This window comes from Schistocerca americana, chromosome 7 (assembly GCF_021461395.2).
Source record: "Schistocerca americana isolate TAMUIC-IGC-003095 chromosome 7, iqSchAmer2.1, whole genome shotgun sequence".
Lineage (NCBI taxonomy): Eukaryota > Metazoa > Arthropoda > Insecta > Orthoptera > Acrididae > Schistocerca > Schistocerca americana.
In genome coordinates this window covers 237,375,752-237,389,071 of record NC_060125.1, presented here as the reverse complement: position 1 = coordinate 237,389,071, position 13,320 = coordinate 237,375,752, and the positions used below count along the sequence as shown (strand labels likewise).

The 13,320-nt window shown below is 40.5% G+C and overlaps 1 protein-coding gene across 3 annotated transcripts in view; it reads right to left on the bottom strand.

The window, feature by feature from the left end:
- LOC124622216 (integrator complex subunit 3) overlaps window positions 1–13,320 on the bottom strand; it is a 73,914-nt gene that overhangs the window by 52,974 nt on the left and 7,620 nt on the right. For all 3 annotated transcript variants that reach the window (XM_047147864.1, XM_047147865.1, XM_047147866.1), the window contains exons 5-6: window positions 4,446–4,677; window positions 3,474–3,553 (exon numbers count right to left, since the gene is read on the bottom strand). In XM_047147864.1, the coding sequence (XP_047003820.1) occupies window positions 3,474–3,553; window positions 4,446–4,677 (312 nt within the window). The remainder of the gene's footprint in view (window positions 1–3,473; window positions 3,554–4,445; window positions 4,678–13,320) is intronic.

The following is a 13,320-nucleotide window of genomic DNA, read 5'->3' as shown; positions in this document are numbered from 1 at the left end:
AAATATATTTAAGTACTAAATGGCTTCTCCTGTGCTCACTTGTGACTTCTTCTTGTATGTGCTATTCATTGCCCTTATGTACTTGTTGACCAGGGCTTACAGACTTCTGCAATTATCATTTATAACATGAAGTCTGACTCATAATTCAGAACTTGTGCATATGTCTTCACAAGGAACGTTTACAGTCAACTGCTACCAGAAAGATACATATTCATTCTTTTCTTAACGTTACAAGTACTTAGAATAAAAGATAACTGTCTGTGTTTATGCTAACAATGCATTATGCTCTATGCTCCCATCAACCAATTGAGGACCCACATGTGCATAAGACGAGATACAACAGTCTGCACACAAGTCGTGTCTTCTATGTGCAGTGGGCTGACAAAAAACAGTGTGGTTCCCCACCCATATAATATCACTGAAATGGCATGGTACCCAAGTGGACAGGTGTTTGTATAACGTGATATCACTCTTGTAGAAGGCGTAGACGTACTTTCACTTCTTCATGGGACTGTGACTGACAAAGGCCAGAGAAATAAGGATGATATCAAAGATCACTATGTTAGACAATTTACACAAGAATGAATATATCAGTTTGTCTTACAACATGACAATTATGATACACACAATGAAGATCTTGTCAGTCAATGTTTGGAGGTGCACCATAAGTAAAAAGTGGTGTGCTGGCAAATTCTCCCAAGCTTAATATTACATGACATGAGAGACATTCCTAATCTATCTCCTGCTAGCCTTGTTCTTTCTTCTCAAATCCTGTAAGATCTCCAGAAAGCTTTTCAGAGACAACTGTTGTCAATACAAAACAAGTTGCATCACACCGATTCATAACATGCAGCTGCTGAGAGGCCAGATTACAATTCTGTTCGATTTTGCAAGAACATTTGGTCCATTTTGACATCATTACCATCAGAGATCAGGTTGGCAAGACACTGTATTCTTTGGTAAATTCTATATGGTTATGTTGTTTAGACTGATGCACTGGTTATCCATCACTTCTGTCTAGCTATAAGAAAAACCAACTGAACTAACCTTTGTCAATTTTCAGTGCATACTCTTATTTATAATTATTTGTTCTTTAAATCTTGAGAGTTTTAATGGATCTCTGATGACAAAAGTTTGGTGACAACTGTATAGGGCATTTATTAAGAAATATGCTTCAATGATCCACAGGCAGCAAGATCAGATTAATTTTGAAAAAGAAAAGACAGGATTTACCATTGTTATAAGGCCACTGAGTTATGTAACATATTGAGAAACGAAGTTGGGGGAAAAAATAAAACTGAACAAAAATGTGGCCCATATTTACTAAGTCAACATTCTACTACTGTACCACTCACACAGTGAATTAAGCTTTCATCAAAAGAATAACCTGTATATATTCATAAGTAACTTCACTAAACACAGGATAAAATCATCTTGGTTTTCAAGCCGCATCAATTCGAATAAAATTCTCGAGTTTTCGAAAGGAAGCAACAGCAGATGCTTACGCTTGCAGGGAGGCAGGATCAGCAGTTTCAAATGTGGCGCTGGCCCCTTGCACCACGTGACATCACTCGGTCCTGTGGCAGGCTGGAGCTGCTCAACTTGCCTTCCAACACTCGTCATTTCAGCCCCCTCGGCAGTCAGTACTTTTACTCCTATTGACGAAGATGGAGCTAGCCATCGAAAGCTTGAGAATTTTATGGGAATTGACGAAGCTTGAAAACCGACAACATTTTATCCAGTTATGCTGCCATGAAAGACTCTGAGGATGCATTAAACAAATCTACCTAGTAGTGTATATAACCCTTTTTTGTCTTGATTACAGCAACAGCATATGGTGTCTCACAAACTTCACAAGACAGTGAAACGATACACAGACATCCTGATATGTGAATATGTAATCACCACCCACAACTCATGAAGACTGCCTGAGCTGGGTAAGAGCTGTGCCTGTCTGCCTCAGTGGCATCTTAGATATGCTCAGAGGTAACGTGTGGTGGGGAGTAATACAACACACTCAAACCACTATAAAACAACTTGGGTGCAATAGGATAATGCATTTCTTGCAGAAAGTACATGTCAGCTGTAGAATGCTGTAGGTGAACAAGCAAATGTTGATGATCAGGTAGTAGGGTCTTCTATCATTCACTGGTGCAAGACTATGGCAGACGTACGAGTAGCCCATTTCAGTCCCTGTAAACGTCCAAGATAATACTAGCATCATTTGCTCAACAATATTCTCTTGGCAAGTAGAATACATTGTCTTTGGTATTTTTCAATATGCACCCCACCACTGATACACAACAATGCGTAACATAACTCATCAGTTCATGTGACAGTTCTTCATGTTTCGGGTATCCAATTGGAGTGTTCCTGCACCACACTAATCTCTGTGCCTGGTAAGGTGCGTAGAGTGGAGATAAACAGATGGTATTGTGACTTCTACATCCTAAAGCGAGGTGATGGTCCTGGTTGATGGTTCAACTCCTCACCAGTTTTTCTCTAGCACTGGCAAGTGACAGAGTTCTGTGGCCCTTCCATCAATAGTTGAAAACTGTAATAGTAAATCGTGACTATCGAACAACATTACTTATGGCAGTTAACTTGAGTGGCAGCTGTTTTACACACCCAAAGTGATGTACTCACAATATAACATCAAGGCTGCCAATTTGGCACTCTTAAGATCACACCGACAGCCTGTACAAGGCACGCTGACACGTTCCATCTGTTGTGGTGTGAGGAGGGCTCTCTCTCTTCCCATCATAAATACAATTAAATTTGTTGACAAATATAAGAGTTCAATAATTTAGTGATCTTCCCCCTTGTGGTATTTTGCTCTGAAAGGGAAAGCAAGATAGAGAATTAAAACACATTATGTTTATTTGTTACCAGTGTTCTTTTCCTCTTAAGTGACCAAATGCATTTCTGTCTTAAGATGATTACAAGTTTCGCTTAACTTGTATCCCCTCCTCAAACGCACCTCATGTTTGGCATCACATTTGTTCCTGGCCTTCCTTTTTTTACAGTTTTGTTAATTTTTTATTTAACTTTGCATGTTGCATTTTTTGCTCTTTTTCCTCCGACTTACATTACTTTTCTCTCTCTCTCTGTCTAATATAATGAGTTATTATTTACTAATCTGGAGCATGAGTTTTTAGCTTTTCTTTAAATTATTACTTTCAGCTTCTGTTCTGTATTGTGGGAGACCTCCTTAAGTTACTGCAATTAAACACTTATCCTTCTTTTCATTGTCTTCACATTAATATTGACACTTCATCCAGCAGTTCCTTCCCCTTCATACCTCAGAGAGATGCACTGTAAATTGTGTTACACTACTATTAATCAAGTCAAGTCTTCTATCCTCTAAACTGTGGATTTATTATCTAGAAGTACATATCCATCCTTGAAAAAGGAAATGTACAACATGGAATGTTATGATTTAATTCCAAGCAGAGAGGTAACAAAGAACTCACCCTACACAGGAAGTCAAGTAGAGTTGCAGTTACAGCTGGATGGGACCGCATTGAGTTGTTCATTACCAAAATTGCTGGTTCTGCAGAAAAAAGACAACAGATTAAAGAACTACAGATGTAATCAAACAACATTATAAGAATTAAATGATTAGAAATACAACATTAACTACAAAAATCACCTGTACATTATGCTCATCAAATAACTGGTCACAGACGAGCACAAATGGATAGCAAACCAGTGATACATGACGAAATACATCTAATACAGTAACAGGCTCCAAGCAGCAGTGAATAATGGGTATTAAGAAACTCTGACAAGTAACTTTAACAATTATGTACAGAAACAGAAAATATTCACAATAGGATCAATCATGTCACCTAAACAACAACAAATGCAAATACACCAATACAAAGCACAAAAAATGCAAAAGATTAAGAAGGAACACAAATACTTAACGGAAACACACATCGAAACATGAACACAAAGTGACATGACAAACAGGAAACCCTTTTAGTGCTCTCTATCGCAGTCATGACAATCAACACATTAAAAAATGAACTAACCAAAAAAGGTTTGTGTGTTAACTGAAAGCCCCCCCCCCCTGCCACACTCATAAGTTGTTGCGACTTGGCTGAAAGAGCCAAGCTCTGGAATGGGTCAGTGGATTGGATTCCAAAACAGATCATCTAGCCCTTGAATAGAACACTAACAAATAACTGTGGTATCTCTATTATCAGTATATCAGTTTTGTAAAATTATTCACGGGGAAAAAACGTTAAATACTGAACAACTACTAGAATAAAAATAAATACAAATTAAAAAATAACCACGTTATTTGACAAGTGATATAATTCAGAAATGAATGTCACAAAAAGAAGCATGTGGACAGAGTGAAATATATACAGAGGTTCAGCCACACATCAGTTATTCACAACTTATCTAATTTTGGTCACACACTGAAACAGACATACCTATATTCATTATATTGTCCTTGTCCGAATCAAAGAACAACCAGTCATAGAATAATGCCAATTTCGTATTCGAAGCAGTCACAACAGATGTGCATGTTGTAAGTAGCCAACCAATGACAGCCCATCGTGGTATGATATCAGAACACAGTAATTCATTTGTCGGATGAATAACACCAACAATAAATCGGATAAGGTCACAGCGTAAAGACTGTGATTCAGGTGTTGCCAGGTACTGAAACAAAAATTTACGAAGATAAGTCCAACGAGCCACAGTATTCTTCTCCTTGCCTTAAAAACAGAACCTGCTAATTTAGGTATCACCAATAAAAAATGGAACAAAATTAATTTGTGGTATTTACAGTTCTATTAATTTTTAGGATTTTTAATCAATAACCTCAATAATAAACCTCTTTCACCAGCCTTGCTCTCCTGTTTCTCCATTTTTGTGGCATACAGGTATAAATGAAATAAAAACCATTTAACAAAAGACAAGAAACTAAAGTAAAAAAAAAATACATATATTACAAAATGAATGATGATAACTTTGAAAGCAACACCAGAAACAAATATCTAAATACAAAAGAGGAACCAACTGTCCTCAATAACTACAGCTCAAACTGGTTAAATGTTATTTGTGAATTTTGTCCCTGTGTCCTACTTCGCCTGTGTACTGCCCCATTGAAAATAGATCCGATAATAGAAATCATTATCAACATGATTCCTCATATATCAAACATTCAGTTTTAATGTATGCCTTATTTGGACTCTGAGGATGAAACCTCTTTCCCATTTCCTCTTATTTACATATTTTCTTCTCATTTCATTATTCAAGTTTCTTTATTAAACATTTGTCTAAAAAATGTGGTATTTTTCAGTTCCTAATGGACAAATCCCACAACCAAGTAGGTTGATCGATAAGATTTCTGAGATCTTCCCAGAGCATCTCTATGTGTCAGAAATTATTGTATACTACACTAGGAACTGACTACTATGGAACTATTGTACTGTGTGTGCTTACATATGCTATAAATGAACATAACTGAATTAGCTGGAGAGCAGTGACCATGAGCGGAAAAAAATGATGTTTCTTCTGTTCTACTAACAAGGGAACCTCCCAATCGCACCCCCCTCAGATTTAGTTATAAGTTGCCACAGTGGATAGGCCTTGAAAAACTGAACACAGATCAATCAAGAAAACAGGAAGAAGTTGTGTGGAACTATGAAAAAAATAAGAAAAATATACAAACTGAGTAGTCCATGCGCAAGATAGGCAACATAAAGGAGAGTGTGAGCTCTGGAGCGCCTTGGTCCCGTGGTTAGCGTGAGCAGCTGCGGAACAAGAGGTCCTTGCTTCAAGTCTTCCCTCAAGTGAAAAGTTTACTTTCTTTATTTTCGCAAAGTTATGATCTGTCCGTTCGTTCATTGATGTCTCTGTTCACTGTAATAAGTTTAGTGCCTGTGTTTTGCGACCGCACTGCGAAACATGCCTCTCCAATGGGAACCGAAAACATTTGATTTGCAAGGTCATAGGTCAACCGATTCCTCCACAGGAAAACACTTCTGATATATTCTATACAACACTGGTGACGGCATGTGTGTCGCATGACAGGAGTATGTTGTCGACCTACCTAACTTGTACACTTGGCGAATGGGTAAAAAGATTTTTCTACCTTGCCCGATTTAGGTTTCCTTGTGGATGTGATAATCACTCACAGAAAAGCGCTGTAGTAGACTGACGATGTGTGTTTCGATGTTTGTTTAGGTGTAGCGTCCCCATACTACGGCGCAGTTACCTCGCATCGGATGGACGGACGGACAGATAATAATTGTCTGAAAATAAAAAATTAAACTCGAGGGAAGACATGAACCAAGGTCCTTTCGATCCACAGCTGCTCACGCTAACCACGGGATCACGGCGCTCCAGAGCTCACACTCTCCTTTATGTTGCCTATCTTGCGCATGGACTACTCAGTTTGTATATTTTTCTTATTTTTTTCATAGTTCCACACAACTTCTTCCTGTTTTCTCGATTGATCTGTGTTCAGTTTTTCAAGGCCTATCCTCTGTGGCAACTTATAACTAAATCTGAGGGGGGTGCGATGGGGAGGTTCCCTTGTAAGTAGCTACTGGTTTACAGTTAGCTTAATGTTTACAGGAGAACACTGATACCAAAGAACATAATTTATCTATATGCTGTGAGAACAGATGTTCATCCATTTTGGAAATTGTTACTTTTCAAGCTACTAACAGATATTTCAGATATTTTTGCTCCTGGGATCTATATAACTTAGAGAATTTGTGTGGTTAGTGAATGAGATTTTTTAAAATTGTATTTTGGATTTGCTGGAATTTCCAAATGTTTATTTTGTATAGTCTGTTAAAGGTCTTTTCTTGAGAACATATGTCTCACATTAAACCCCAGACAAGCAGAGAAAGTGTACTTGTATATTATTTTTGTGCCTTATATTGTGAAAGTGTTAATAATTGCCCATCTGAAGCAGCTTTTTATTATTAGCTACAACAACCATTTAGCAGGGAACACATTGCGTAGTGAGTGTAGGAATCCCAAGTTCCTTGAAGACACCATTCCAAGACGTCCATTTATCTGCTTTACACAATATCAGGACTGCTTCATTTTGCTAAATAAACATTTCATTCACATCAAAAAGGACACTACCTAATGCTTTTGGTTTCTTAGGCCAGCTTCAGGTGACAACTGAATGTCGTAAACACAAATAAACATGATGTGCAAGGTACATTTTTGCATCCAACAGTGATTCGGATTTCCCACCTAGCACGGATGTGGACACATCAGAGGTACTAAGGCCACAAGTGGCAGCTGCGGACCACTCCTGTAAGCAGAGCAACTGCCGATGTATTCACCTGACTTGGCACTGCATGGTAGTGACTGCCGATGAACCTGTCGCCTGGGCTTGTGGGTCACTGCTTGTTGCACTCTGTAGCTGTTTGTATCGTGCCACTGCACAGCGAAGTTGACTTAGTTTGTTTCTGATCTACAGTGCTTACTGATTTGGACCTGTCATACTGGTATGTCAACTTGTCAGTGCTTCATTCACTTCATGAACTCAGACTCACGTGGACTTACAGGAACGAGTGTTCATTTCCCTGTGGTTTGTTGTAGCCTCCTCAGCAAGTGACTATAAATAGTTCCTACCTAAACCAAGCAGGATAGAAAACTGATGACCAGGAACTTTCCGACTGTGCTGTTTCGTTTAGTGACCTATGGATGCTGAGGCAACAGCTGTTGTTTCTAAGTCTTCCCCTTCTACCATTCGCTTCTTTCGACGAGGCAAGCAAGAGTTAGAATGTCTATTTATGACACTTCGAACTACACAGCAAGGCAAGTCAAACAGATGATCCTGAATGCCGTTGTGCACTGTTTCTGTCATCTAGTAGTAAACTGCATGAAGTGGTGCAAAAATTAAGTGCATCCTAGTAGTTTGAAGTTTTCTGAAGTTAGCAGACTGAATATTATAGTCATCAAACACACATTGTTGTGGCTAGCCTCAAGTTCAATCAGCGTGTTAAGCAAAGTAAATAATCCTATGCAGCATGGCTGTCAAAACTGTGATATGTTTTATGCAGATTCTTTAATTTGAGACATTATAATCTGCCTGGCTCCAGATCTTGCAGTTAGTACAAAGGCTTTAGAAACTTTATGATTCTTCTGGTTTCAATCTCGGTAGCAGTATTACTTGTCATCATACTCTTCGACCAAGTGATGACTCCCAGTCACGGTCATCATCTGATTTGACGAGTTCTTGTGCGTCTGGTGATACAGGATTCAGTAGTTAGTCACCGTTGTGCTCACTGTTCGTCTCCTGGCTCTCAGTCAGCGTCATCATCTGATTCATCAAGCTCCCATGTGTCTGGTAGTCCGGTGCCATGGGATTCAGTAGTTACTACTTCCTCACCCTCCCCACTGATGATATGCAAAGACAGAAGTGCTTAATTCACTGTTGGCATGTCCCAAAGTGAGCTATGGCTCCTGAAGAATTTTTCTCCAGTCGTCGTATGAGAACCCCAGCACAAGTTTTGATGGCAAATCGTGTCCCGAGTGCAGCTCTCATCATCACTAGCATCACTGCCCAGGTTGGTGGGTGTCAACTTCAGCTGCTAGCATGCTATCCTGCCGCTGCCAGGGACAACATCAGATGGGATGCAGTATATCAAGCGACGGGGTAATGGTAGTTTTCCAGCTGGACACCAGCACAACTACCTCCATAATTAATTGGGATATTTACTGGTGCATTGGCTCCCTGCCACTGCATGCACTGTAGTGCAAAGTGCTGATGTACAACGGCCATTCAGTTCCACTATGGGGTGCAGGCTAAATACAGAAACATAGCTCAGAACTAACCTTGCCTGCAGTTAATTCTTGGACAACTACTAACATTTTTGGTCTCAATTCTTTCGCGCTTTTCGGGTTCCAAATTCAAGATCAGGCGAATCAAATTTCTAATGCACTTCAATTCGGATCTGCATGTGTTGTGTGAAAATTTCAAATAGTTGTTTGAACCTACCTTAGGTTGTGCTACGAATTTTCAGGCACACATGTTGTTGTAGCATTCGGCTGTGACTAAATTCTCTAAGAGCTCATCTGATACCTTTTACCATGAGCAAACAAGTTAAGGCATAACTAGACAAGCTGTAGAATATGCATGTTATCTCTCCAGTGTCGTCTAATCAATGGGCAATGCCTATGGTTATTGTACAAAAGCTTCATGGGTTACTTCATATCTGTAGCATTTTTAAGCTTAACTTTAATGCACAAGCAAACGTTCATTTGTACCCAATATTTTCCAGAAGTTAAGCTCACTGACACATATTTTCAGTTACCTATTGGTTAGCCTACAAAACAGTTTCTGGTGATTAATAAGCCATTTGGCACACACAGATATATCAGATTGGCTTTTGGGATCACTAGCACTCCAGCAATTTTTTAGAGGTATCTAGAACAACTCATCCAGAGTATCCCTAATTGTGTCAATTATTTGGAGATTTGTTAGATACGGGGGCCATAAGGGAGCAGCACTTGCACAATTTATGACTGTTTTTTGAGTGGCTGCAAGCCAATGACCAATGTTGTTGTCTTGCCAAGAGTAGTTTCTTCCAGCTGGCACTCAAGTATTTGGGCCACATTTTAAGTAAGACAGGCTTACATTCACACAAGACCACGAGACTGCCTTTATTAATTTATTGGTGCCTTAGAATCTTTAAGAACTGCAATCCTTTCTGGGTAAAATCAATTATTATGCTAAATTCATTCCAAGTGCTGCTCTTATTTCTCACCCACTTACTCCAGTTACGTAAAAAAAGGTGGTTTGTTTATGTGGTCAGAGGCGTGCCAACGGGCGTTCGTGCGATTCGGAAAGAGCCTCAGGTTGGTCCCTTGATTGGTGAAGTTCCAACCGGGTGAATGGTTAACACTGGCCAAGGATGCGTCTGATTGTGGTGCTGGTGCTGTCCTGTCACATAAATTTGCCTACAGCACAGAACAACCTTTCCAATTTGCTTCTAAGACACTGAACTCATTAAAGTGAAATTATGCACAGTTGAAAAATAGGTGTGGCCATCATCTTTGGTGTAGAGAAATTCCCTGTCTACCTCTATGGTACGAAGTTGCAATGATTATGAACCACAAGCCTCTCTTGTCATCATTTGGGCCCCAAGGTAAACTCCAAACAAAATGGTTGCAGCGGTGGGTGTTGTTTCTTAGTAACTACACTTATGACACCTAGCCCTCTAATGCTGATGCCTTGTCTCATTTGCCATGTGGTTCTGACGCCAATTTTGACAGACATGAAATGCTGTGTTTTGCATTGGACACAAAGCAACAGCACAAACTTGATAAGTTCCTTATTAAGGTGGGCAATGGGGCGGAAGAGACAAGCTGGGACGTGCTCCTATACAGGGTGTCATCCACAGTGCAGCAGGGCTGGTCTGAACATTTGCTTAAAGACACGGACCCAGAATGGTACAGTTACTTTTCCCTCAGGCAAAGACTTAATGTTACAGACAGGTTCTTTATGTTAGCCACAGACAATACAGAATGTTGGGCTGTTATCCCTCCTGTGCTCCACGAATGTGCCAAATGAAAGCAATAGTGCAGCATCTCATGTATTGGCCAGGCATTGGTGCCGCCACTGAACATTCCATCTGAAACTGCTACGCCTCTGTGTATAGCCAATTGGCCGCGGCACAGCAGTTTAACTCATGGCGCCACCCTGACCACACATGGCAAAGAGAACATGCAGATTTTGCCATTCACCAGCCCTATCCAGGAAGCAGTATTGCTCTTGTTCACTGATGCATTTTAAAATATCGCATATGTAGCGTGGCAGTCTAAAGGCTTCCTCCAGCTCCATGGCCTGGCCTTTATCTACTACCTTTGCTATAGAAGGAGCCCTAGCTACAGTGGTTTCTGACAGTCCACAATCACAGTTTCAGCTGTCGGGGATTTTTGTAGATATAATGGTGCTGAACATACTGCCACTGCCCTGTTTCACCCAGCATCCAGTTTGGAATCCAAGCTGCTGTTCAGGACACTCAAGTCGCAGAGGTGAAAACATTTTGAAATCAGTGAACTCAAGGAATGCACTCAGCAGCTTCCTGGCCATGCCTGTCAATGGACATAGTCCAGCCATGATTTTGCACAAGCACCTACCACTTTCATCTGGCAGTGCAGCCTCTCTGCCCCACCACATTACTGTGCTGGCTCTCGCATGGGGGCCTGCACATTTGGCCAGAATCCCAGGAGGCATCTTAGTGGGCATAGGGGGCGACAGATGTTCAAGATGGGGTCAGCCAGTAGTGGCTAGTCCGTCACCGGAATCAACTCCGCCTACAGTGTTATGTGCCAATCCCGAATCGTCCTCAGCACCACTGGACTTAACCCAAAACCGCACCAGCCTCTGGGTCTGCTTCTTTCCCCTCTACCCTCTGACCAAGTGCAAGGCATCAATGAGAAGTAGATACTGACAAGTGATGGGGGTGAATTGAGAAGGATCACCTCCCTCTCACCCTATTGGGTGTGTGGTTCCTGTCCCTATAGCGGGCGGGCGCCACCTGCTCCGAATGATCACAGGATAGTGCGTGTTCTAGGGACGAGGTGCTGATGAGACCGACCCATTGGCACCACCCTGTCACACACGCAACTTCCACTTCCCTGTGGGCCAACATGAGCTGCACCCCAGAGATTATTACTGGCCTCAATCCATGTAATTGGTGTCACGTCCCATTCTGTCCGTGGGGGTCGTGCCACTCAAACCATTAGGGGAGATTCCAGTATTGCCCCACTGTATCTGACACAGATGCTTCCAAGCACAGATGCAGACTTGTCAGTACTAAGGTTGAGTGGCGGCTGCGAGCCACCATTGAAAGGGGAGGCACCACCGATATATGTGTGTCTTGTGGTGCTACCTGGTGGCAATTGTACACCGCTGAGCTTGTGGCCTGCACTCATGGCATGCGTCATTCCTTGTAGTACTTTGTAGCTGTTTGTATTGCACCACTGCACAGCCAAGATGACTTTGTTTGTTTCCAGTCTCAAGTGGTTACTGATTTGGAATTGTTGTGTTGCTATGCTGACTTTGCTAAATCCTGGACTTGTTAGAGTGTGTTCATTTCATGAACTCAGTCTACTGGTGACTTATACGAATGTGTGATCATTTCCCTATGGTTTGGTGTACTCATCAGAGAAAGTGATGATAAATGGTTGCTAATTATGCCACACAGGAAAGAATATAGACAGATATTATTTGTACACAAGATACAAAAATGACGCAGAATGTTTACATAGGAAAACATTTAGGAAAATATTACACTTTTTGTCATGTAGAATGTTTTCCCATGTAAACACTGGTGTCCTTTTCGTATTTTCTGTACAAATGATACCTTTATACATTGAGTATCTTGCTTATCTGTGTTTGTGACATGTACCTGTCACCTGAACATGGCCTTAGAAGCTGAAAGCCGGTTTGTGACTAAATAAATATAATTTTGCAGAACATTAGGAAGTTTTTTCCTCTTTTGACATTATCATCATTTTCTGCCATGCACCAACGGAAAATTCAGTTAAATATTTCATTAGTTTTAGCTACACTTTCCAGAAGATAATTCCATGTGACAATAAAGAGTGAAAATACGTGAACTACTTGTTTACCAGTCAACACAATAGCAGACATTTCAAAAGGCAAAATAAGCCGAACTGAATATATTCATCCACTCATCAATGAGCTGAATCCATTTTTGTTCATTATACACCTGGAGAACATGAAATTTCACACAGTTTTTCATTTAGTAAGTAACAATTAATAACAGCTATTTACAGAAGGATGGTTCTGAGCAAGTAAGACTTAAAACTGGTATTGTAACCCATTGTAGGTGATCTGGCTCCGCCTACACCAGAAGGAAGCCATTAATTCCTCAATACATAAGTTTTCAGAGTAAATTTTATGATCCACACAAAGTCTTTAACTAGCTCACTGAAAACAATAGCAGTACATTTGTTCTTGTTAAGCTTAGAGTTTCAAGGAGAGCATAAGGGAACAATTGACAGGAATGTGGGAAAGAAATACAGTAGAAGAAGAATGGGTAGCTTTGAGGGATGAAGTAGTGAAGGCAGCAGAGGATCAAGTAGGTAAAAAGACAAGGGCTAGTAGAAATCCTTGGGTAACAGAAGAAATATTGAACTTAATTGATCAAAGGAGAAAATATAAAAATGCAGTAAATGAAGCAGGCAAAAAGGAATACAAACGTCTCAAAAATGAGATCGACAGGAAGTGCAAAATGGCTAAGCAGGGATGGCTAGAGGACAAATGTAAGGATGTAGAGGCTTGTCTCACCAGGGGTA